The 27,214-nt window shown below is 34.9% G+C and overlaps 1 protein-coding gene across 4 annotated transcripts; it reads left to right on the plus strand.

Moving 5' to 3' along the window:
• On the plus strand, positions 1-25,384 carry LOC114168269 (coiled-coil protein). 4 transcript variants are annotated; one of them, XR_014986587.1, is made up of 25 exons: positions 1-595; positions 1,259-1,426; positions 2,435-2,509; positions 4,759-4,837; positions 7,010-7,074; positions 7,151-7,240; positions 7,479-7,568; positions 9,977-10,063; positions 10,244-10,327; positions 11,526-11,645; positions 12,835-12,863; positions 12,945-13,095; positions 13,577-14,116; positions 14,765-15,249; positions 15,360-15,423; positions 15,564-15,666; positions 15,764-15,936; positions 20,716-20,841; positions 21,541-21,611; positions 22,201-22,263; positions 23,909-23,981; positions 24,196-24,272; positions 24,646-24,723; positions 24,911-24,961; positions 25,042-25,384. XR_014986587.1 is itself a non-coding variant. In XM_085669147.1 (25 exons), the coding sequence occupies exons 1-25, from the start codon at positions 365-367 to the stop codon at positions 25,141-25,143; spliced, it is 3,318 nt and encodes a 1,105-aa protein (XP_085525273.1). In that variant the 5' UTR covers positions 5-364; the 3' UTR covers positions 25,144-25,384. The 4 variants fall into 4 exon arrangements, 3 of the variants coding, with proteins under 3 accessions (XP_085525273.1, XP_027908821.1, XP_085525274.1); XM_085669147.1 differs by having other exon boundaries at positions 5-595; positions 24,153-24,272; XM_028053020.2 differs by having other exon boundaries at positions 5-595; positions 12,963-13,095; positions 24,153-24,272.
• Positions 25,385-27,214: the final 1,830 nt, after the last annotated feature.

The following is a 27,214-nucleotide window of genomic DNA, read 5'->3' on the forward strand; positions in this document are numbered from 1 at the left end:
ACCTTTTCCAAGTACTGATCCCAAATCCCATACCACGCGACTTAATTTTTTTGGTAAAGCAACGACAAACAAAACCAGATGCGCGCAAAGTCAGTGTCTGATCCCAAATTCTAATCCACTTTTCGTCAACGAGCGTACCAAGCGAGGGAGCAACGATCACGTTCATGCACTGTACTGTGGCCAGTGAAGTAAAAGCAAGACCCGAAACTCTTCAACGCAAATAAATAACTACGCCATCGCCATATTTTCCAGTTCCGAACTCTCATTTTCATGCCACAACGTTCAGATCTCGCCGAGAGGTGAACGCAGCCGTTTCGCTATGAAACGCGGCTGTGAGTGGTGGATCTCGGCGTCTTAAGTTGAGATGCAGCCGAACTTGTTTCCCTTTGGAAGTGTGCTGGGGAATCCGTTTATTTTCAATGGTGATTTGAGCGAGGGAGGGATCGAGAGCTCTAGGGTTTTCTTCTTGCTCCCGTTCTTCTTGCTCTCCCAGGGAGGAGCAATGGATTTGTCCAAGGTTGGAGAAAAATTCTTGAGCTCCGTTAGGTCCGCGAGATCTATCGGATTGCTCCCTCCCGTTCCTGATCGTCCCGAGGTAAATCCACCTCTGGATCATTGTCGTGTAGAATTGCGTGGTCACCACTGCTACACTCGTTATGCTGAATTTGATTTTTAATTTCGAAACTATAGATGCGTGGTTTTAGTTTTAGATAATGCCGTGCAATTGGATTGCTAAAACGTGTTCTGTGTTTGTGGCTAAGTCAGTGTGAAGCGTTAACTATGTTGCTTTTGATGCATTTTATGCTGGTTTTGGATTTGATGATGTATCATTGCTCGGCGCCTGCTATTTGGTTGCGAAATAACACTGATCAAGACTTAGAACTAGCGATTGCGAGTTTGATTTGGAAAATTAATGAAATCATGAAACGAGTTTTGTCAAGAATATTGGTACTGTAAGTGGACTTGCGAAAAGCCATAGATGTTTAGATGTTTATGGTTGTAGAGAATACCATGGTTTTGGATCGCGGTTGTGTCTTCTCCGCGATCCTTAATATTGCAGGAATACTGTAGTTTTCAACTGCAAACCAAACACACTTGGTGGGCTATAAGTTTTGTGAATAACTCTTGTAATTTCACTCCTAAGCCCACCTACCAGCGAGCCTAACAGGGAAGGCTCGTTGTGGTTATCCTTATGGTCATATTCGTACAGTTAAGAGTTTGAGTCATATTTTCATGTTTTATAAATGTTGTTGAACAGGTTCCAGCTCGAGCTTCAGCAGCTGCTGCTGTAGCTCGTGCTCTTGCAGGGTTACCTCCTCATCAGAGATATAGTTTTTCATCAAGTTCAGAAGAATTGAGTTCAATATATGGAAGCAGACCTCAAGGCCCAGTGGTGGAGGATCTGGAGGATGAATTCTATGAAGAGGTGTTACTTTCTATATCACTCCTGTTTCAAGTTCATACTGATTTTTCTTGCAACCTCCTTTATGTTGAATGACAGAAACTATTTTCATATGGAGGTTCTTTTGCTCAATCTGAGGAGAAACCTTTTTGTTTGTTTATGTTTATTGAGAGATGGCAGAAAATTTTATCTTTTGTAAGTTTCTAAATAATTGCTTGTATCAGGAGACCTTGGGATGGTTGCTAACAGTTGAGAGCACATAACTTTTATTTAGGATTAGTTTTGTATCCTTAGACAGATCACTAATATAACTCTTCATATTAGGAAGTTTTTATACATACGAACTTGTTCCTTGGTTTTTTTAATTAATATTTGTGTATCCATTTATGTAGAACTTGAACTTTGGGTGATGGGAGTCCATAACCCTTAGTGATCAATGTTTCTGTTTTTATTTATTTATTTTTATTGTTTTGTTATTTTGGCTCATTTTCAGAAGAGACACAATTTCTTCACTCTTTTCTCCTCTTACTCATTTTTTTTTCTTATACAGCTTCTTCTTTAGTGTACTACTAATTAACAACTTATATATTTTTGATATCTTAATGTTTGTACTGATTATAGGAATGGGCCAATAATAAAACCCAGCATGAAAAATAGTACTGCTGTATAAAATTTCTCCTGATTATTAAAAATATTCCTATAATCTAAATATTTCTTGCCCAATATCACCGGTATGAAAAATAAGAAGGAAAAATTCAGTAAAATTAACATTGTGCTAAAAATATACTGAGGAAAAACTATCTTTTTGTGCCCTCTAATCTAACGAACTCAAGACTTAAAGGAATGTAAATGAGAAAATCTGTTTGAATTGATATCAAGGTATGCATGTATTTATAGCAAGTTTTTGAGCTTAAATGCCTCATTATAGCTATTAGTACCTTACTAACTTCAATGAAATTTTGTTTGTATTAATCATATTTGATCACCATGAATTGTGGAGTTGAATGGATTCTTTTGAATGCCTTTATGCAGGACTTTGATCCAATTAAACATATTTTAGAGCGTGTTCCAGCTGATGAGAATGAGCTAACATATTTTGAAAAACAGGTGTGGTTCATGTGTCTCAATCTTGCTAACAGATAAAATATTTTTTATTTTTGTTATCTTTAAAGTTAAAATTTTCTCAGTCCTCTACTTAGCCATTCTTCTACTTAACGAGAAATAGTTGTATCCATTCATTGTACTATTTATGAGCTTAAAGAAAGTAGAAACTCTTAATTTTTCTGTACTTGTAACTGATGAAGTTTATCTCTTAAAGATTCCTTTTTGTTTATTAAAAGTAAAATTGTCATTAGCTTTGTTGGTCATCTCTTGCAGCTATTCTAGGATGTACAGATATGAAATGTGTGTTGGATGCAGTAGTATCTGATGGGACTATTTAATAATTTAAAAGTATATAGGATATAATGCATATAAATTCATATCTTGATATGGATAACCTTCATAAAACATGATATATTACGAAGAAAAATATAGTTTCAATTATGCAAATCTAAATTAGGAACATACTTGGTTATCATACCAATCTGAAAAAAAAATTTATAAATTATTGCATCATAAATTACTTCTTATTATTTACTAATAGAAATAGTACTATCTAAAAGAAAATACAATGTTATCTGATTTCTAGCTTCTACAAGCTGACTCTATTTGTATCTATTTTGTACTCACTTTAACTTCTTTTTATCTTTTCATCTGTAACATCTTTATATACACACACACACACACACACACATCACATCATTTCCTGCTGAGTGAATACATACACTGAAGCTTTCATCTGAATTATCTTTGAGTTTCAACTCTATTAATCTCATTCTTTTCTTTATATTATATATGAAGGGAACAGTTTTCCATTTTGTTCATCAATGGTTCCACTTTTCTTTATTATTATACATGCTTATCTTTCTCATTTAGTTGTATTAAATTTTCATAATTTTAAGGCTTGGGTATTTTTCCAATAAGTATGGTGTAGTATTAAAGAGTATTATTATCTGATACAAATACATCAAATAAATTAAAGTATAGGTGTTTCATAACATTCATTGCAAATTATCATTTCTCGCACTTAAGAGCAACTCCAATGCCGTTACTTCACGATTGAGCAATGGGACTAAAACAATATTCCATCAGTGGAGTGCTGTGATTTGGCAGTCAGGTAGTTGGAGACGCCTCTTCAATGGCATGTCCCTATGTCTGATATGTATTGGATATTCTGTTGAAGTGTCCAATTTAAAAAACGTGGTTTTGGGTCTCTGACATGTCTCTCTCTGGTGCAATGTTAATGAGGGCCGGCACAATGGTTTTTCTTATAAGTTAAAAATTTAGAAACTTATTGTGTAAATTTATATTATAATTAGTCAAAAATAAGGAACAAATCCTATATAATTAGGGATATTTAGGTTATATATGTATTCTTAGGAATGCTTTTATTTATTCTTGTATCATATCTTCATATAATGTGGAATTCTTTGAAATTGTTAATTTATCTTTAGATGAATCTCGATTGTAATGTCTTTTCAATGATAATGATCAAGAAGGGTTGAAATGTTTAGATGAATTAGATCCTCGTTTCATTTATATATGTATGTATGTGTATGAGTGTGTATGTTCATATTGTTATATTTGACCAACTTCTTTATAGATGATTTTGAAAATATAAATCTTCATTGTTAGTTTCAGTAATCCATAATGACGTTCAATATAAATATATGTGTGTGTGTCACTACGTCCTACATTTTATAGATTATAAGTGTTGCAGTGTCCGTGCTACATAGCAAGGAACTGCTATGACGTTCAATAACTACTAACCATTTATAGCATGTTTTGGACAGCAGAAATCTTATAATTAGCTGTTTTTCTTTTAAAAGTGTGGTTTTGTAGAATAAGCTGTATGTTTCCGATAATAACTTAAATTTGTAAAGAAACTTTTATTTTGGATAAAATAATTTTTTTTCAAATCTGAAAATTTATAGCTTGTGATTATTTTTTAACAGTTCTTATTTACTTTTCAACTTTATACACACTGATTTTCATATGTCAACGCGGATTTTTACGTTGAGTCCAAAGAAAATTAATTATCTTAAAATCACTTTCAGTAAACTTATCTAAATGGAAAGCTGATTCTGATTATTATCAGTTATTGAAATAATCTAATTTTCGTTGTTGTTCTAACAAATCTCATTATTATCTTAACAGTTTGAATTTTGTTAGTTGATTGAATCAGGTTTGTATTACCCTGCTAAAAGCTATAAATACTCTTATATAAGATATTTGTCTTGGAATTTGTCATGTAGGCTGCCCTTAGATTGGTACAACTGGATAGAGTGGCTGAACATTTATCTCGCCATGTTATGGAGCATCATGAAGTAATGGGTAAGTTGAAGAGGTGAACGGAGAGAATTGGCTATACCTCTTCTGTGCAGGTTTTAGTGCACGAGGTCATTCATGTTAGATATTTTGTTTAGAATTTTTTTCTGCTGTGCGCAGATTTTCCTTGCTTATTACAAAGTTATCTATTTTTTATTGCCAGGGCTACATTGTTGTGATGATAAAATTACACTAACACCCCTTGTGGTTTCTTTCAAATTCATACTATACCTCCCTTTTCCCCCTTTTAGTAACCCCTTAATATATGGCACTGACGCACCCTGTTACCCAAGAAATACAGTACACTTTGTATCCACAAGGGGGTTATTCTAAAGTTAATAAGGTGAGGATATTGTGTGAATTTTGAAGAACCATAGGGGTATTTGTATAACTTGTTCTATTATTATTAGAGTTGTCAATTTGATCCATGACTCATGGATTAATCTCAATCCATTCCTAAAATAAGTCTTCTTTTATTGACCCACTAAATGAGCTGGTTAAGAAAGCCCTAGCCACCAAAGCCCCCTCACAAAAGTGAGTTAGAGTTTGGGGCAAAGTGGGTTTGACCCACTACAACATTAAAATAAAACTTCAATTAAATCCTAAATACTTTTTAGAATTGTCCTATTCCTTTGAATATGTAAATTGATCATTAATTAATTTTTATTATTTACAACTTAATTGCAAGGTTGGGACCCAACCCAACCTAACCTGCCTAGGCATAGCTTGACCCACCTTGAGTTAAGGCTCAACTCGATCTTTCCAAACCTAGACTCAACTTGACCTGGCCTGACAAAGCTTGGCTTAACCTTGGCTCAAGCCAACTCAATGGGACCTCGACTCTACTTGAGCTGTCCCAACTTGACCAAACTTGACTTGAATTCAACTCAATTTGACTTTGGCTAGGCCTAACCCAATCTAAAATGGGCTCGTTTGGACCCAACCAAATTTGATTTGTGTTTGACTTGTGTTGGATCCAATCGAGTACTTGATGTGGGCCTAACGCATCCTAACATGGGCTCGTTTGGGCCCAACCCAAATTTGACTTGGGTTCGACTTGATTCAATCCCATCTTGACCTAGGCTGGATCCAATTGAGTTCAACTTGATGTGGGCCTAACCAAACCCAACCTAATTTGAGCTCGACCAAACCTAACTTGTGCTAGACCCAAACTAAGCTTGCATGACTAAAAAAAGGCCCAACTCGACCTAACCTTTTCTAATTGGGCCCAATTTGACTTGGACCCGACCCAACTTGATCTGAGAAGGCCTAGACTATCTTGGCCTAATCTTGGTCCAACTTGATTGGGCCAACCCAACTCAACCTAGGGTTGACCTGATTCAAATTTACCTGGGATCAACTCAACTTTTCCCGATGTGGGTCTGACCTTGGTTGGGCCTGTCCCACCTTGACTTGACATGGTTTAAAACCGGGCCCAACTTGAATTAGAACAACATAGGCTAGACATGACTTGGCCTTACTTGAACTCAGCCTAACCTAGACTTGGGCTTACCAGCTTGAAATGGTCCCTACTTGACTCGATCTAGGTTGAACTGGTCCAACCCAACTTTGTCCATACTAATTTGGATTTGAACCACCTTGACTTGACTTAAGCTTGACCTGACTTGGTCGGACATGCTCCAACCTGGCTTGGCCTGACTTGAGTTGGGCTTGTCTCAGCCAAACTTGGCCCGAACTAGACTTTGCACGACCAACTCAATCTGGTGTGCCTTGACCTAGACTCAACTTGACTTGGCCTAACTTGGGCCAATCTAGACCAACATGTCATCATGGTGGTTCTAGCCTGGTCTAACTTTACCTAAGCCTGACCTGACCCTGTCCAAACTCATTGGGTTTGGATTGAGTAAATGTTTTTCATGAGTTAGCGTCAAGCCTTGTGGGTGGGGCCAAATTGATAGGTCCAATTAGTATTATAAAATAATTATTAATTTCTCTATACTAATTAAAATAAGTTTCTCTTTGGTGTTTTTGGAAGAATGCAATGTTATTTTTAGTTTAAATACTAAATAATTTTTGTTTCAATTCATTGAGATACTGAGTAGTTTGGTTGATGCAACTTTACTGCTATTGCCAACTTAACATTCTAGATCAGTTTTATATTTATTCATTTTTTAAAAGAATTTTTAGAATTAGGAACTGATACTTACTTTTGGCCAGTGAAGGGGATGAATTTGGTCAGAGAATTGGAAAAAGACTTAAGAATTGCAAATGTCATCTGTATGGTAAGATCGTAACTCATAAGGAGCTGATACTTACTTTTTATGTAGCTCTTTCTACATTGTTTTTAATGCTGTGCAGAATGGAAGAAGACATCTGACATCGTCTATGAATGAGGTTTCAAGGGATCTGATTGTGAATTCTTATTCCAAAAAGAAACAAGCTCTTGTGGTATTTCCGTCTCTCTGTATACAAACTAGCATTAGTTTTTTGTAATGCCTTTATGCTTCTCATGATTTTATTTGATTTTTCCTGAGAATTGATTTCTTGTTATTCACAATTGGGCATGTAAAGTAGTTTAGTCTTGGATACATAGCTCCCCCATTCTTTTGGGGTAGGGGTGGTATGTAATACATGCTTACACTAAGGCCTTAATACCCGTGGTAAATTCATTTATTTCCATTCATAGGACATGCTTCCAACCTTGATTGAACTTCAACGGGCTTTGAACATGCAATCAACACTTGAATCCCTTGCCGAGGAAGGGAATTACTGGAAGGTGAGCATCTCTCTATGTATGTATGTGTGTAAAATGAACTTAACAAGAGAGAACTGTATAACAAACTGAATGGTATTCATTTTATTAAACTATTGAAAAGAGAATCATACACAAGTATCTGTAGCTAACTACCTACAACATTAGAGATAGCTAAACAGCCTTCACTGAAATGGTTACATGACGTAGTTGTTATTGCTAACAACTCTGACTACGAATTACATTTTTTACATTCAAAATATAGCTAATTTCATACTCTAATAACCCCCCCCTCAAATTCAAGGAGAAGATTTTTCTGGAACAAAAAAAATCTTTACATTGAGTTTTGCCTCTGAGAAAAGTAAAACGAGATGAAGAGAGAGGCTTGGGCAGCACATCTCTCCAGTGCTGGAATATGATAGATGAAAAGCTGCTTGGCCAAAATCTTTTTCCTAAAAATATACATCATTCTCCATATGTTCCGTATGACTATGAAACACTGCATTATGAGAAATAGACACAACACTTTGATTGTTACAGAAGAACTGGAGCAGTGAATGGAACTTGCAACTCTTTGAGCAAAGCAGAAATCCACGCTAGTTCAGTAGAATTTTGAGCCAAACTTCTATATTTAGCCTCAGTACTAGAGTGGGTAAGAACTTTATGCTTGGGGGACCCTCAAGATATTAAATTGGGATTAAGATAGATGGTTGCTCTAAAAGTAGAGCATCTGTCATCAACATCAGACGACCAATCAGCATGACAAAAAGGATTTAAGGCACAGAGATTGTGCAGGAGAAGCAGGTCAAAGATGTTGTCTATGAAACAAAATACCTTTAAGGTAATGGCCCATTGAGACTCCAGTGGTTAGACCACAAATTGCAAGACTTTGTTAACATAGCTGATTTCTTGTTGAGTGAGAGTAGCATACTGCAGAGTACCTATCACTGAATGGTATAAAGTAGGGTCTGAAAAGATATCAGGTCCAAACTTGGATAATTTGCAATTAGAAACCATAGGAGAAGAAATAGAATGAGCTGCTGCCATATGGGTTCTGTGAAACAAGTCACAAATTTATTTACTTTGAGTCATAACAATAGAAGGATCAGGTAAGTATTTTATTTCCAGGCCAAGAAAATAATAAAGAGAACCAAGTTGTTTGAGAGAAAAAGCTGCATGGAGATTAGTAGTAAGCTGTTGAATTAGAGCACTAGAGCTCCCAATGATTATGATATCACCAACAAATACCAGAAAATAAACACCTTGATGAGATTGATGTCACAAAGAGAGAAGAGTCACATGTAAAATCAACTGAACAAGAGAAAGCTGTTTAACAAACCGTATGGTATTCATTTTATTAACCTATCAAAAAGGGAAGTGTACTGAAGTATTTATAGCTAACTACTTACAACAAAAGAGATAGCTAATTGCCTTTACTGAAAAGGTTACATGAGGTAGTGGTTAGCAACATGGTAGTAAGTATCGTACGATTCACGATACGAATCGTACGATACGAAACGATTCAACAGCTCCACGATACGAATCGTTTTTGTTCCTGTATCGTGTTCGTATCGTACGATTCGGACTTCGAATCGCATGAATCGTTCCGAATCGATCCGAATCGTAGCATTCACAGAGACAAATGTTCCTCACAATGACACCTCTCACGACTGCGATTCTTGCTGCAACACCTCTTGCAGTGGCGCCGGCGGCCTTTCTCGCCGTGGTGCCTCTTGCGGCGGCCTCTCTCGTGGCAGCCTCTCTCGCGGTGGCTTCTCTTGCCGTGGTGTCTCTCACTACCCCGCAAAGGATGAGAGAGAAGTCAACAGACCTTGATGGCAGCAACTCGCATGGCATCATTGTATCTAACGGTGGCATACCCTCAAAGATAGTCTTAGTGCATATGAAAGACAGAAAACCCTAGGATTTTTAGTGGGTTGGAATTGGGCCTGTTTTAACCTAAATTTTAGCCCATTTCTTTAAAATATCTTAAAATCCAATTAGTAAATGGTAACTTCAACTAAAGTTACAGCATCCCAGAAAAAAAAAAGTAACTAAAACTACTTCATCCTTAAAAAAGTTACTCTAGAAACTATCACTACATCTAAAAAATTAAAAAAAGATAACTTTCAAAATGTTTATGAATTGTACGATTCACGATACGAAACGATTCACGATACAATAAATCAGCTCTCCGATACACGATACGATTCACGATTCAACTACCATGGTTAGCAATGGTTAACAGCTCTGACTACTACTACAGTTTTAACATATACAGTTTAGCTAAGTGCATACTCTAATAATATGTATTAACATATATATTGTGGTCAATTAATCACAACTAACTGATGTTTGTAATTTTTGTTTTTTTGTTCTTCGATCTAAGGTATCTGCTAAGATGCTCATTTATTAGTTTTATCATTATGCAGGCATTTCAAGTTCTATCTGAGTATTTGCAACTCTTAGATAGTTTGTCAGAGCTTTCAGCAATACAAGAAATGAGTCGTGGCGTGGAGGTGAATTTGAATAACTTCTAGGAAGAATTAAGATAATTTATTCTGGAAATTTTTCTTGCATGTTAACAATTTGTCTAATTATTAAATTCATTATTTCCTATGTTACCCAATATATTCCTGATTACAATGCAAGTACTTGTGTATTTAACTGAGGTTCCTTCATTGCATTATTAATGCCAGGTTTGGCTGGGAAGAACGTTGCAGAAGCTGGATGCTCTTTTATTGGGAGTGTGTCAAGAATTCAAGGAAGATGGCTATATAACAGTAAGTTTGTATTAATTTCTTTGCTTTCTACTCATATTGGGCAAGTGTTGAGTATTCAGTGTCTAGAATGGGTAAATGAGCATACACACTTGTTTGTTTTGTTTCTGTTTCGAGGGAGTACGTGGCAATTAAAAACTACTTTAAATTAACCCAGTAAATGAGCTAGTGTAATGTTTATAGATTGTTTGGTGAATGCCGGTGATGTTTAATCTTCTCTTTTTGGGGGGAAATTCAAATAAATAGAATGAAGGGAATATAAATGATGTAAGCTTTATCTAGGAAAAATTAATTAAACTAAATCAATTATGTTTGAGATTTTTATTGATCCAGTTTTGACTTGAAGACTGATTTGACCTATAAGCTGTTTTTCCTAATTTTCTAGCTTTTAGACTTTCACTATTTTTTCCAGAGACAATTTTAAAATTTCCTTGGTGTTCCTGGTTATCTAGATATTGAGTTTCACAAATAATCTTCTATATATTTCTGTTTACTATGTTAGCATTTGCTCAAAGATATGTTCATAGTTTCCATCTGTGGGTTGTTGATATTTGAAGGCTCAGCTTAGCTAGTTTTAAAGTTTTTATTTAATGCTATTAATTGTTACCAATATTCGGAAATTCATTTCCGAAGATCATGTTCTAAAATTGCTTGCCGTATTGTGTTTGCAACTCTTGGCAATTTTCCATCTTTGTAATAAATTGTTTCATGTTGTTGGTGAAGACTGGGTTTGCCACATGGTTCTCCCGAAGTTCTTTTGCGTGTTAATTTATGAGGTTTTGGTATTGGAGATGCTAAAAGGATTTGGTGGTATTTTCAATTTGTGGTTGTTTGTTGCATGCGGCTTGAAAGAAACGCCAGAATTTTCATTGGTCAAGAGTTGTATTTGGAGTTCATTTGGGATCAAGTAGTTTGTTACCAAGCTTCTTTGCCGTGTTGAACTAAAGCTCTTGTAGATCTACAAACAATTGGCATGATGTTTGTTGATCATATTTTTAGTTTTTTTCCCCTTTTTTCTTGGTTAGTTTTCCACCATTCTTTCTTGGTTTGACTTTTGTGTATTTCTTCTTTTCCAATTTTTATAAAAAAAATCGCCAATATTTGATATGACCTGTTGTCCCCACTTTATTGTCTGTGAGCGTGCAGACATTTGGTATTGGAAATATACTATAAATGATGTTAATCTAATGAGGTGATACAGGTAATTGATGCTTATGCATTAATAGGGGATACTGCTGGTCTTGCTGAAAAGATACAGAGTTTCTTCATGCAAGAAGTTATATCAGAAACACACTCTGTATTAAAGGCTATTATGCATGAGGTATGCAATACATTTTCTTGTCTAACTCATGTTCAGTACTATCTGGATTAGAAATTGTTTGGAGGTGAGTGAGTAAATAGTATATTTTCCCTACTCGACATGCAAATAAAATTGAGAGTAGAACTTCTGTTTGTTTTTCTATGTAATTGATGTCTGCAATTAAAATTGTCTTACTACTATCAATTTTATATAAGCTTATGATTGTGTATTGGCTACTTAAGCTTAGTCGTTGTTGAAAGTCCCACATTGACTAGAGATAAGACAATTTCATAATTTATAATTGGGGTGCAGATCTTACCTTACAAGCCGATTTTGTGGGGTTGAGTTAGGCTTAAAATCCACTTCTAACATGATATCAGAGTCATAGTTAAAAAGCCTATCTTAGCGAAATTTCTGTTTCTTGGACATGTTGTTCCACCCGCTATTGGGCCGCTATCGGACCATCCATTTCTAGACCCTCGCACTGGATGTATATATCAGAGCCATAGTTAAAAATCCTATCTTAGCGAAATTTCTGTTTCTTGGACATATTGTTCCACCCGCTATTGGGCCGCTATTGGACCATCCATTTCTAGACCCTCGCACGGGATGTAGTATATATCTCGGCATCAGGAGGATGTGTTGGAAGTCCCACATCGACTAGAGATAAGGTCAATTCACAATATATAAGTGGGTGCAATCCTCACCTTACAAGTCGGTTTTGTGAGGTTAAATTAGGTTTAAAATCCATTTCTTAACAACTGGCATGAGGCACATCATTTTGGCCCACCGCTAACCTCAATGGCAGTGGATAGCTGCAAAGACAACTGTTTATGCGGGAACGAAGATAGAGCTTCCAAGATTGAGGGCTCTAATACTAACTTTAATTATGTAGGGAAGTAAACCATTATACTGATAAGAATGACACCAATACATTTTCTTCACCTCTAAATCAAACCATTTAAAATAAGGAAATTAAAATATGCTGAAATGAATAGGAGATTCTAAATATATTTTCTTCTAATCAATGTGAAGATATTGAGGATATTTTTATCATAATAATATGCTATTGACAACAAAATATTGATCATAGCAATTGATTCATGTTAAATACTAGTTTGGTTGATTTGAAGGACTGCTATTTCTCTTTCAGCCAAAATTTTAAAGAGCTCATTTAATTAGTATGTTGGCTTTTTTTTTTTTTTTGTAGGATGAGGAGGAAGTTTTGCAAAATAGTAGGTACTTCTTCTTCTACAAGCATATCTATCATCCTTTGATGATCATTATTATAAGTATTTTTATGTTGATTTGGCTTCATAGTTGTCATTTCAATTCCAGGCTCACTTACAGCGATCTATGCCTCAGAATACCGGATTCAAAGTTCAGGCTATGCTTATTAAGAACACTGGCTGTTCTATTTGACCTTATGTGTTCATACCATGAAATTATGGATTTCGAGCTGGAAAGAAAGGTAATTTCTGGTTCCTCTGACGCTCTTAAACGCATATCTTTTTCCATTTATATGCCTTCGCACCTGTGCTTTGTGCATCCAAGTATTCAAGTGATCTTGTTCATCTAATTAAAAGTCACACAGACTACTATTAGGTCAATCATGACTTTTAATTTTTTATTATTTTCGTTGCATTGGTTGGAGAAGTCATTCTTTGTTTTCCACTCAATTGCTTAGGCCCTAGTTTTTAATTTCTTACTATCATGAAAGATCTCATTCAACAAGTTAACGAGTAAGTTGGAGAGATACTTTATTTGATTTTGCTGGATGGATTGAGTACATCACCAGTTTGTGATGGAGCGAGTACTCTTCTCACAAACATTTAGTATTTTAATACGTATTCAATCTAGAGGCTGGGAAAAATTTATATTCATGCTTACAGGGTCTGTAGTTGTTGATATGTGCTCTTCAAGCTCATACGTATGATTGATTTAAATTTCAGGACACAGTACGAAATTCAAATAAGTGCAATGAAGAGATTTCCTGCCGTCCAGGCGCTCAGGAAGTTGATTCAGATGTAAGAGCCTGCAACAATTCTTTGTCCAGTTCAGGAGATATATTACATGGTTCATCTTCTAGGGAGGAATCTGTAACAATGAGCTCTCTGACTGAAACTAGTGGTTCACCATACAGTGATTATCATGATCCATTTAAGGAGACTGGAAAGGAGGACAGTGCAACATTAAACATTGAATCCCCTTGGTACCATCTTCGCAAAGAAGCTATAACATTTGTGTCACAGACCCTTCAAAGAGGGCGAAGGAATTTGTGGCATCTCACTGCAAGTCGTGTGTCTGTTTTGCTTTCTTCTGCTGCAGTTTGTACCGCCAGTATTCATCAATTCTTGAAAAATTATGAAGAACTCAGTGTCTTTATTTTGACTGGGGAAGCCTTTTGTGGAATCGAAGCAGTTGAATTTAGGCAGAAGCTAAAGGCTGTGTGTGAAAATTATTTCACAGCTTTTCATCGACAAAATGTGCATGTAAGTACCCTTTAAGGCTTCCCATTTTTCGTGGCTGTTAGAGTCATATAATATTGATTGTGTTTTCTTATGTAGTTCCTTTGAGTCTTGTATGATACGTAAAATGCATTGTCATTTCTTGTGTCCTATCTGTGTATGGTGATGGTGTTCCGGCCATCATTAAGATTAACATTGATGTAAGAATTTTTTTCCATGAATCTTAAATTTATTGACTTGTAAGATTAACATTGATGTCTCATTAATCTTGTAACAGAAGATAATCCGAATCAGAGAAATGTTTTGTATGTTTAGACCCAGAAACATCCACTATATTATTTTTGTTTCGAGATGTAACCCTGCCAGCTATGTCATTTGTGGTTCTGTTGATTTTCTGCTCTTCTTGAAAGTTGAGATTGCTTTGCTAATGTTGTATGGAAAAGTAAGGATGCTTTAGTTTGCTGAAACTATTGCAAAATGTGGAAGCTAAATAATTCATGACAGGGGAATAAACTAAGTAACTCATTGTATATTTTTTTTCTTTGGGTCTTCCAAATTTATGGTGCAGAATCGTTTTTTGGGCATGTTGATATGCCAGGCTTTGCATCTGACCAATGTCCGTTTATATATAGTCTTGGATAAATGATTAAATGATTATTTTTCTCATTTTAGGCACTAAAAATGGTTATGGAGAGAGAGACCTGGCTAAAATTACCTCTAGAAACAGTACAAATGATCAGTTTTGCAGGACTTATTGGTGATGGTGCACCCTTGATTTCTTTATCCAGTGGCAAATCAATTAATGCCGGTGCATTTCATTCCCCTAAATCAGGGAATATGGTTCATACTGGTGCAAGGAAAAATGGGTTTTCTCACTGGATAAAAAGTGGAAACCCTTTCTTGCAAAAATTACCACCTAATGGATTAGTTCATGGTGAATTTGATGATAGAACACCTAGAAAGAACGATTCCAATCACATAAATGGCGCCAGTTCTGTTTCAGAAGATGAAAATGAGGATCTTCTTGCTGACTTTATTGATGAAGACAGCCAACTACCAAGTCGAAGTTCTAAACCCTTTCATTCAAGAACTCTTTCTTCACATGGTAATGATGACGAGAATACAACACAAACTGGATCGTCTCTCTGTCTTTTAAAGTAAGTTGCTTTACAATTTTGCATTAGAAGAATCTGTTACCTTCCACCATCCAGCTTTATTAGTATAATTATCACTATTAATGGATTTAATGAATGTGTTAAAATGTAAGGTCTATGGATAAATATGCAAGGCTTATGCAGAAATTGGAAGTGGTAAATGTTGAGTTCTTTAAGGTTAGTCATTTCTTCCTTAAATGGGCATGCTGTAGATTGCCCACCTTCTCCCTACTTTCTTTAAACGTTACAGAAACAAGCTTCGGGTTGTTTTTTTTTTCCTCTGAATTCTTTTTTCCTGATTCAGTGTATTGATGCAGGGAATATGCCAATTGTTTGAAATATTTTTCTATAATATATATGAAACATTTGGTCAGCAAAACACTGGTTCAAGTGGAAAAAGCTCAACTAACTCTCTTAATTGTAAGTGACAGTGAATTAAATACTAAAAACATCGGTAGCTAAATCCAATTTTTGAGTTGATTAATTATTAGTGATTGAGTTCAATTGTGACATGCAGATCGCTTGAGAACAGCTTTATCTAGAGTAAACCAAGATTGTGAAGAGTGGATTAAGCCTCAATCGTCTTCACCAACATCTTTGACCTCTTCATTTGCACATCCAGAGTTGACACCTACAAACCCGCCCAATGCAAATTTTGGTCATTCCTCGGGGACCTCTTTGGGTCTCACGGTATTTATTTGAAGTTTTATTTTGAGAAAAACCAATTCTCATGAGCTTTGTATTTTTTTTTTCACATGACTAGAATTGTGATGCCTTCTACTATGAATTTCTTTCAATGTTTATTAACTACATGGCATTATTGATTGAATTTTTTCTGCTATGATTGTTTAGAGAAGTCCATAACGATGAGGTGGGAATTATTGTTTTCTGAAATTTGGCTTAGAGATAATATGATACTCATGTTTGATTGAGCATATATGTTGATTGGATTCTCTAAATTGAGGGGAATACTCTCTAGAGGACTAAATGTACTAATAGTTATATAGTAAAAAATCAACAATTGAGATTGTGAGAAGTTTAATGAGTTTGTTATAGATATACTTTCATTTTATTGCAATCCATTACCATAATGTAAATGCACTTTATCTTATAAAGTACATCCCTTCACTTTAGAGGAACTAGAACCTAGGCTTCATGCATCTTGTCCACCACATTAGTACATTTGGCTATCATATGGTAGATAAATAGTGCTAACAATTTCACATGTTGACTTTTATCCTCCTCCATTTGCCTCTCTTAAGAAGTAGACTTTAAGTCTAACTCAACCTTACAAAATCTGCTTGTAAGGTGAAGTTTGCACCCACTTTTATATTGTTAATTTGTCATATCCCTAATCGATGTGGGATCTCCAACACACCCACTTCACGTCGAGGCATATACATTTTGAGTGTGCGACTAGACAATAGTGGGTGGTCCTGTAGCTCGACAGTGGGTGGCACGATAGACCCAACAAACAATAAATCTTGTTAAGATAAACTTTGGATGACTTTGGTATCATCTTAAGAAGTAAACTTTGAGCCTAACTCTATCTTATATAACTGACTTGTAAGGTGAGGTTTGCAACTACTTATATACTTTTAATTCCTCTTATCTCATATCTATGTGGAATCTCCAATAACCTCAAGCTGGCTTGTAGGCACAAATGTAGTGGTTTGGGTCATCACTTCAACAAACTAGATGGATGGCGTAGTGTGCAAACAACATACCAAATCCCACAATTTGGGTTGTAGTATGTGGTTCACAGGAAAACCCAATTTCTAAGTATTTCATTCCCTAATTTTTGTGCTTGAGCCATAATCAATTCTTTTTGCCTCTAGGTTTAGATTCATCTCTCTTCCTTTGTGCCCTACCCTTTCTTGAGCATCTATTTCCTAACTTGCAAAGCACACTTCCCTCTCTCTTCACTGTTGTTGTGTGCTTCATCTCTGGTTGTCTTGTTAGGTGGTGGTGATTGTTGTGTGTTGTATTGTTTTTATACTCAAGTTTTTTACTAGATTCTGGTGGGACTTCCTTGGTAGCCAAAATCAACTTTCTTTGTCCTTTTCTTAGTATGGTTGTCGTTCTTCATTGACTTCCTCATTTGGACACAAAAATGTTTGTTTTCATGATGAGTTGAAAGAAGACTTATATACGAATTGCCACCCAATTTTGTAGTCTGAAGCAACTTGCACCCTTTACACCACTCTATTGTTTGAAGCAATCTTTTGCGCATGGGTTGGTTGTTTCACCTCCACCCTACTTAAGTTTTATATGATTCATTGTGAAGTTGAGAACTCAATCTTTAACCTTCATTCTTCATTACTGATTTTGAAAGGATCCTTCATATGAATTCTCATCAGCATAGTCAATTTCAAACTAAGGACCTAGGTTTGCTCAGGTGCTTACCTTGACATTGGAGTTGTCCAATCATCCATTGGCATTGTCATTTCTTAGTGAAAATATGCCTTAAGCATCCTCACTGAATCTGGTATGCTTGATTGTCACCCAGACAACACTGCTATGGATCCTACTGTGAAGCTTCATATAGGTCAGGGTGAGCCACTGAAAGACCCTAGAAGATATCTTTGTCTAGTAGGAAAACTTAATTACCTAAGTGTCACTCGGTTAGACATTACTCTTGAAGTTAGTGTGATAGCCATTGGAAACCTGACATACATATCCTTCGATACCTAAAAAAGTAGGGTTAACTATGTTTTTTATGTCTAAACTATAATGCGATTTTGGTTTTCATCCCTATCTCAAACTTTGGTTCTGTTAGGTTCCCATACCTGAGAAATGCATGGATGCAGTCCTCTTCACGCAATGGTATTAACTGTTTTTTGATGTGACAAACGGCAAATCGCGTTAACCTTTTAAGATGTTAATAGGAGAGGAACTTGTAGACCACATTCAACGTGATTTGCTATTTGTCACATCAAAAATCAGTTAATGTCATTGGGTGAAGATGACTGAATCCATGCATTTCTCAAGTATAAGGACCTAACAAGATCAAAGTTTGAGATATGGATGAAAACCTAAACCTTGTTATAGTTTGAGGACCAAAAACAAAGCTAACCCTTAAAAATACACCAATTTGTGGTTAATATACAATGGCAAAGGTAATTACAAAATTGTTTGTTACTTTGCTCACCATGAAGCAAGAAGTCCGTTTTTGGATATTGTGTTCTCATTGGAGGAAACTTGATCTCCGAGAAGAGCAATAACAGGATCCAATTTCTAGATCTAGTGTTGAGCTATGAAGCACAAATCCTCATATACAAACACAAGAATGACATGGGCATAGGCGCAAGGACAACAAAATTAAAAATCATAAGCAATGAGACGTGATACACACATAATATTATAAAAAATATTCAACCAGACAAAAATTTAAATAGGATCAAATATGAGAAATAAGATTTACATATTTATATGAACAATTATTTACCTATATTTATAAGTTAAAAAATAATTAATATAAATCTAGTGTCAAATAGAAACGAGAAAGCATACAATAAGAAATTTCATAGTTATTTTAGAAAAATGAGAAAATATATTGTTGTTCTTTACTCCTATATTAACACATTAAAAGTCGCTTAAGAGGGAAGATTTTAAAAGTTGTACCTTCTAATAATTTTGTCACAATATAACATGTTTAAAATTGTATTTGAAGAAATATCTTACTAACATTTTCTCTCTCTATAAACTAAAGATTTTCGTAAAACATTACACAATGAAAAATAGGGTATAAGATTAATTCCCTCTTGTGTAGAAAATACACATAGGGTAATATATTTATAGTGAATGATAAAGGAAAATATGGGCTTAACCCAATACACCTAATATTGTAACTAATATAAGATATTGTAACTAATAATATCTTGTAACAATATCTAACACTCCCCCTCAAGTTGGTGCATATAAATATTATGTACCAAGCTTGTTACGAAAACAATTCTAGATTCCCGTAAAGAGAGTGAAAATATTTGCCAATTGATCACTTGAGTTAACAGACTCAGTCTTGATGTCTTCAGACACAATATTTTCTCGAATAAAATGACAATTAATCTCAATGTGCCTGGTCCTTTCATGAAAAACAAGATTAAAACTAATATGAAAAGAAGCCTGACTATCACATATAAGTGTCATTTAAGTGACATCTCCAAATTGCAATTCTTTAAGTAATTGTTTAAGCCAAACAAGTTCACAAGTGGTTGAGGCCATAACTCTATATTATACTCCTGCACAGATCTTGTCACAATAATTTGTTTCTTGCTTTTCCAAGAAATCAAGTTACCTCTAATGGAAACACTATTTGAAAGTAGATCTTTTATCAAAAGATCTTGCCCAGATAGTAACATACAACTCTAGTATGGTTACTGAGACCATGGATGTCAAACTCATGAGTTAACTTGGTAAGTCATGGCTTTCGAGTCAACTCAAAAGCAAACTCGTTTTTCAAGTGAACTCGGTAAAATATGATGGAGACTCGCTTCACTTGGTCAAACTTACTAGTTTGGAATGATTTGGTGAGTTCAATGAGAAAAAAACTTTTAACTAAAAACAAGGTTGTTTGGAGCGCGTTTGTGGAGAAAACTCACTAGGATTAGGGTTTCTGTGTTTTCTGATTCAAATATAGTCTCCCCCTCAACAATTATTCCACTTGAAATCAAACTACTTGATTGTGACTTGGTTCACCTAGCATTTGCCATGGGACAATTCATGCCATTTGCAACATGAAGTAGCTTTTGGGAGTGAGTTAGGCTCACAATCCATATTCTAGGACAGCATCAAAGTTAAAGGTGTCAAAACAGGAATGGTCCAATGGCCTAAGCATGAGAAACATGACCTAAAATGAACTAGACAATTATGTTCGTTTAGCTTGCAAACCATATGGGCTTAGGCTTGTCTGGCCAATATGTTAATGGGTCGGTCTGTAATAATAATTATATGTAAAAAAATATATAGGGTGATATAATTTATACATGTGATAAGAAAATAATTTATACATGTGATATAAAAAAAAATAAAGTAAAACATATATATGTGATATAATTTATATATATCAAATCACTTAATCTACAAATTAAAATTAGTTTAATAATGCTTCTTAAATTTTAAAATAAGTGGGTGCAAATATTATCTTCAAGTTGATTTTGTAGGATTGAATTAGGTTTAAAGTTCATTTCTAAACGGGGGCACCCTCAACCTATTAGCAATCATTTTGGGTTGACTTATGTTAAGAACCCTTGTATAACATGAGCTCCACATTGGTATGTGAATCTAGTGTGGTTGTTACCTTGATTTCACTCATTGATAATATGCAGCTAGCATATTATCAATGAAACTTTGCATTCTGTGGTGGCTTATTAAGATAATTTTCTTCATTTCTGTAGTTTGAATTTTGATTCAATGAGGAAGTTGTGTAAGATATGTTTTTGTCTTTATAAATCTTTTTAATTGTTTCAGGAAAGATGTGTAGCTGTTGACACTCTATCTCTTGTTGCTCGAATACTGAATAGATCTAAAGCTCATCTCCAATCAATGCTCTTGCAAAGTAATTCAACTATACTTGAGGATTTCTACGTTCATATGGTATGTGGAATCTTAATATTTAACTTAGTGGGTTACACCATTATGGAAATTGATATTGACCGACTCCCCAATGCTTTTTTGACTATTCATTAAAATGATTGTAAAATTTGATGTTGTGGTTAAATGAAGTTGAAATCCTGTTATGTTCCGTTTGTGGGAGGGCTTGGAAAGAAGGTAATGGAAATAGACCAATGTTGTGTTACTAAAAACATGTCACGATAATAGAGTTTCAGTGTAAAACAAATACATTTTTGGAGGGCCTTATTATACTTACACGAAGAGTAAGAATTCTTTCATTTTGAAAATGCATGCATTGGTGGCTTTCTAGTTTAAGAAACTATTCATCATGGTATCGGGAAGAGTGAGGGAGTGGTGAACTCCTATGTCCTTCCCATATCCTAAGCATGTTAGGTTAATCCTCACTAAGGGTATTGTGGTTGCCCCTCTATGCACTTCTTGAAGTTCTGACCCTTTGACATTGTAGAAAACCACCTTTCGTTAAAGCCTTTTTATAAGCATACCTTTATGTATAACATCAAGGTGTTGACTTCTAGTAGATGAATGTTTGGATTTTATATTTAGGATGTATATTTTTTATCTGATAGTTTACTTCTACTTGATTCAGTTGTTCTTACGTATTTTTATATGAAAAAGATTAAGTATGGATAACAACAATCTAATACGTAAGGATTTCTTTAGGTGGATGCTGTACCAGATCTTACAGAACATGTTCATCGGACTACAGTGAGACTATTGTTGCACATTAATGGGTAAGACAAATGTATTGTAAATAGAAGTCTGCAAGGTTGCTTTGGAAGTGTTGCTATTATATATGACTTTTGTACTTTAAAATTGACATCCCCAATGTGAGGCTTTTGGCTTTTGACAAACCATTGGGAAGGGAAGCTATATTATACCAAATTAAATTCAATTTAATTAATATTTTCTACTGCAGAGTTGGACCGAAAATTTTCGTGCAGAAAATGAAACATCCAAATATGTCTAGTGATACATTTTTTCTTTTCTTATGTGAGATATATCAATCATTCATCTTTAGGATTCCTATATATTAAAGGAAATTTTTTATTTAAAAATGTTTTGCTGTAACAATTATTTTGCATGTTGTTTAAAGATCTCAAAACTGTTGTACAATGAAAGGATTGTATCTGGTGACAGTTGTGCTTTGGAATTTATCCTAAAATATTATTTTTATGCTTCTGTTTATTTGTCGGCCCCCAAGTCTTTTATTAAGTTGTGGAAGAAAAAATTCAACCTAATTTTGAATGTTTTCATATTGCGAGATCATTGTAGCTAGTTTAAATTTTATTGTTCTTTTAATTTTTATACATTCTTTTGCAGATATGTTGATCGTGTTGCCAATTGTAAATGGGAATTAAAAGAGCTTGGCATGGAGCATAATGGGTTTGTATTTTTTGAATCGTCTTTATATTTGAATTCCATGTCCTTTTTTTCCTCTTGGTATATTACTTGTAGTTACTATTTTATATCAAAGGTAAACAACTATTGCACACAGGAGTTAATGTACGTGTAAAAATTTATTTGGACTATTGGGATCTTGTTTTAATGAAGTTCTTGAGTATGAACATTTTCTTTTTGTTCCTTGTCAAGATATCTTCAATTTATAACTCTACCAATGGTACTGGATGTGCGGAAAGGTGATTTCATCTCATAAAAGTCTTTGGTATTTGAGTCCTAAGGAAAACTAGTTTTACTTCTGCAATTGATTCTGTTGGAGTTATTGAAATGAAACCATATTCGAGTGCTAGGAGATGTTTCTGTGGAAGGCCACAGAGCAGGAGTGTATGACATGGAAAGCCTGAGAACCTGAGCCAGGGGTCACAGCAGATCCCCTATAATTATAGGTTTGCATCAAACTATGTGGTAGTGCCACATTGCATTTTTTGCAGTTGATATAGTTCCTAGTTGGAGAGTGTTGAGAATAAATAAATGACAAATTACAGGTATGGAGACAAGCTTTGGAAGCTCATGACTTTTAGTAGGTGTGCAACTTGGAGACCTTACCTTCACATGTCACAAGCTTAAGCATCTTTCTTGGGTCCATCAGTGACAAGATGAAGGAATTGAGAGTGATGTGGAAAATCAAAGGATTTAAGTGGAGTGGGTAAATGGATGAGTTTTACAGTTAAGATATAAGGAGAATGGGAGTTTAGAACAATAGTTAGTTAACTAGAGGAACTAGCAGATAGAAACAGGGGAATAAGCATAGATTCAGATTTCTTGTCATTTGTAAATTGAGTGTTAGCTCGTTGTGAATGAGAAACCCTTGAAGGTGAGATTTTTCTCTTATTCCATGTTCTTTTCACTCTATTCAATAAAATTTTTCTCTTCTTTCCCATTCCCATTTCCGTCAGTGACAAAAAGGTAATGTTCAAGCTTAAGGAGAAAATTTACTGTATAGATATAAAATTTGCAATATTATATCAAACTGAATGTTGGGAGATGAAATTTAAAAAAGTAATAATGTCAATGTGATGGAGAGAATCCTATGTTGAATGAGATGGTGTGCTAGACATGCTATCAATAGTAATGAATGCATTTGAGAATAGTTGAGGTAGCACCGAATTTGTAAAAAAATGGTAGGATGTTGGCATTGTTTGTGCTTTTGTGGAGAAATAAATCAAATCGAGGGTAGACCTATAATTGAGGGGATAGAAAGAGATAAAAAAGGTAAAACCATTAAGATTAAGAGTTCAATGAATAGTTTATAGACATGATTAAAATGGAACATTATGGCATCACTTCTTTTAGAATTTGGGTTAGGGTCTATCCTAACTCCACAAAACCAACTTTTGAGATGAGGATTGTCCTACACTTGTGTACCTTAATTTAGACATATTTCTAATCAATGTAGAACCTCCAACAATCTTATCTATGCGGATGGTCCCTCCCACTTATTAGGAAAAGGCTAGGTTGTTGTTGCAAGTGTTATTTAGCTGCAAATATTGTTTCTAATTTTGCTAGAATATTATTCTTGGAATTATGGTGCATCATTTCTGCACTCCTGACTTGTAGATTGTAATGATAGATATGTTGATTTGTTGCTGGGGGAGTTTAAGCACTATAAAACAAGACTTGCTCATGGAGGAATTCGTAAAGAGGTATTGTTGTTATTCATTATCTTCAGAGACAGTTATCAAGTGCACTGAAATCAGCTTACTAAATGAATAAAGGCTTGTATTTGAAATGTCCACTTTAATAAAACATAGAAAAGTAATTCCTTGTGTTTAAACATTAGTTTGTATCCACAAAATTTGCATCTGTATGTGTAGATTCAAGGCCTATTATTGGATTATGGGCTTGAAATTGTGGCAGAAACTCTTGTTGAAGGACTTTCAAGGGTGAAGAGATGCAGTGATGAAGGACGAGCTCTTATGTCATTAGATCTTCAGGTTATTCCTTAAATATTTGATCAATTTTAAGTCCTTTCAATGTTTGTTTGGATTTTTATTTACTGTAGAAGATTATTATTATATTAAGTAGTTATGCAAAATATAATTTAATCTTAATAAACTATTAAATTATGTAATGACATATTTTGCCACTGTTTAAATTACTTTTCCATGTTCTGGTTTCAACGGAATTTTATTTTCAAACCTTACTAGCAATTTAATCTTATTGTGTCAAATTTATATGCGACTAATTCTTTTTCTAAAGTAGAGTTGCAGACAATGATCTATAAATTGATCAACCTTCTTACCCTGTCATTCATTCTGTTTTAGTTTTTATATGCTGGGTTTGAATTTGTTTCTTTTGACAATTCAGGTTTTGATTAATGGATTACAGCATTTTGTGTCAGTGAATGTGAAGCCCAAGCTTCAAATGGTCGAAACTTTCATCAAGGTAACAACGAAGGAAATGGAAACACATTCCCACTATTTTGTTGCATATATACAGATGAATTTTTCCACATTGCAGAATTAGTTGGATTTTGTTGCCTATCTGTTGTACAAATAAGTTGGGATCTCACATGTTTGAATATATGTGATATGCATTTATTACTAATACACGTCTTGGACTTTTAAACCAGGCTTACTACCTTCCCGAGACAGAATATGTGCACTGGGCTCGAGCACACCCAGTAAGCATATCCCCCTTCCGCAGCATTGTTTCATATCTTGATTGCCTTGAGGTTTTAACTAAGCATTCCAACTCTTGCAGGAATACAGTAAAAGCCAGATTATCGGACTGATCAATCTTGTTTCCACTATGAAAGGTTGGAAGAGGAAAACCAGGTTGGATATACTGGAAAAGATTGAATGAGTGGCTGTCTTTTATCGTGCAAGTCAGGCATATAGAATCTTCTGCTCCTTTTCCCCTTTGTCTTTCATTTTTGGCAGAGCTCCGTATAAAGGTATTGCATATTGCTTGGCATTTGATCCCCTATTAATTATGGAGTATTTTCCAAATCTGTGCTTTGGTGTCTTGTAGATAGTCCTCTGGTAATAAGCTGTAATTGTACTATAATTTTACTTAAATATATATATAGAATTTATTTTTTTTCCTTTCTGTTTACTGGGGTAACTAATCACTACCCTGTAGATTATCCGCATCCTCTTCTATCTATCAGAGGCGCACAAATTCCTATTTTAGTTGAACGTGATGTGAGTAAATTGTCATACAAAATTTTTGCATCTATCATTTTCTTTCTAATTATTCATAAATTTTAACCTGATTAATGCCTATGAAGATTGAAGAGTGATGTACTAATGTTGAAACACATGAGAGAATCCATTCTTCGTCTTTTTTACATTCTGGACCTCATTATATTTTTTGGGTCAGTAGTATAAACTTCAGTTACCAGAAAATGAAGTAATGTCCATTTAATTGTTGGTTTCTACCATATTTATCCGGTCTTTACCTGTGATGAACTATTTCAAGTTAGGATGTGGATGTTAGATTTGCAAGAATGGCCAAATACAGGACAAGACGCTAGAGAACAGGAGACTGACTAGATAGAGAGAAAGTTAGGGAAGACAACAACTCGTTTTTTTTTTCCCATTTTATGTGCATTTTTATTTCTGTTTTTGATTCTGCTAAGTAAAGTTGTTACAAAACTACTGCCGAAAGTGGTCTCTTTCGTAACAAATTTGCGGCTATTAATTTTAATCAGCAAATCAAGATATATTATATTAGAAAGGGGATGTGGTATAAGACATACCACAAACAATATACAACCGCATACCAAACTGAAAAATTAACCCACCAACTAACCACACTATTAGAATAGGTATTAAATATAAGTAGGAAGTGGTTGTATTGGAGAACTGTTGTGTTGTACCCATGAGCTGTACCTATATGTGTACCTAGGTCTCTAGTTTGATCTTTACTCTTCCCTACATTCATTGTATCAGAATTTTATCAATATAATAGTATAAAAATGAGTAGAGTGATTAAGCTCTCTAAAATATAGTCTTTTTTATTTATCTCTGGTACTACAGAGGGTTGATCCCACTTTGCTGGTTTTGGTCACCGGCGAAATATCCGCTTTTCGTCTTTGTTTGTCATGTTCGCCGTACTAGTTCTCTTTGAAAACCACTGAATTTAGAGCGCCTTTCCACGCGATGACCAACCTTGCCGATCACGGAAGCTGAATTAACTCCACGGTCTTTATCTGTTTGGCGTGTGTCATCCATGCACCACCACCACCACCTCCCTCTCATTGGAGCGCCTTCGTACCTCCATGACAAGGCTAGGAGGACCTCCTCTCCATTTTGACCATTGGTTCTTTTTCTAGTGTGGTTGAAGGTCCTAGGGTTCTCATTTTGTCTCTCCTGATTGATTTTCTTCTTTGGCAACGAAACTGTTTGGACCTATAGTCTGGAACTCCTACTATTACCTTTAAAAAACTACATGGAAAAAATTATCTGTATTGGGCAGTTTCATATTAACTTTGGTTCCCTTGCTAAGGTTTCCATGATCATCTTGAACAAGACGGGAGTCATGTGCATTACTATTGCAATTTGTGGAACCACAATTATTGGGTAATCTTAGATTGTTTAAAATGTGTAACTCCTTTGAAAAAAGGCTCAAAATATTTTTTCAAATAATATTCAACATCTCTATGACTCGACCAACAGGCTTACTTCTCTTGAACAAATAGACCACGAGATGGTGTTTTTTTATGAGCGAAGCATGATCTACGATTGAAGAATTACAAATGTTCGTGGAAGGTTGTGTTATTATACGAGATCAAGAAGAAGCTAAATTCTATTTGGTGATGATCCTCTATGTCATATATCAAAATTTGAACATGTTAGAGATCGACTTTTAACTTGTCACGAAGATCCATCCATCGAAAGCTTGACAATATATCTTCTTTGTCTTAACACTC

This window comes from Vigna unguiculata, chromosome 11 (assembly GCF_037176805.1).
Source record: "Vigna unguiculata cultivar grain cowpea cultivar isolate G323 ecotype 2 chromosome 11, ASM3717680v1, whole genome shotgun sequence".
NCBI lineage: Eukaryota > Viridiplantae > Streptophyta > Magnoliopsida > Fabales > Fabaceae > Vigna > Vigna unguiculata.

Bases quoted from the DNA above. Each gene is read 5' to 3' on its own strand.
- LOC114168269 (XM_085669147.1), top strand. From the start codon at position 365: ATGCAGCCGAACTTGTTTCCCTTTGGAAGTGTGCTGGGGAATCCGTTT. The intron at 7,075-7,150 runs GTAAGATCGTAA...AATGCTGTGCAG, and splicing joins TTGCAAATGTCATCTGTATG to AATGGAAGAAGACATCTGAC. The intron at 21,612-22,200 runs GTAAGACAAATG...ATTCTTTTGCAG, and splicing joins CTATTGTTGCACATTAATGG to ATATGTTGATCGTGTTGCCA.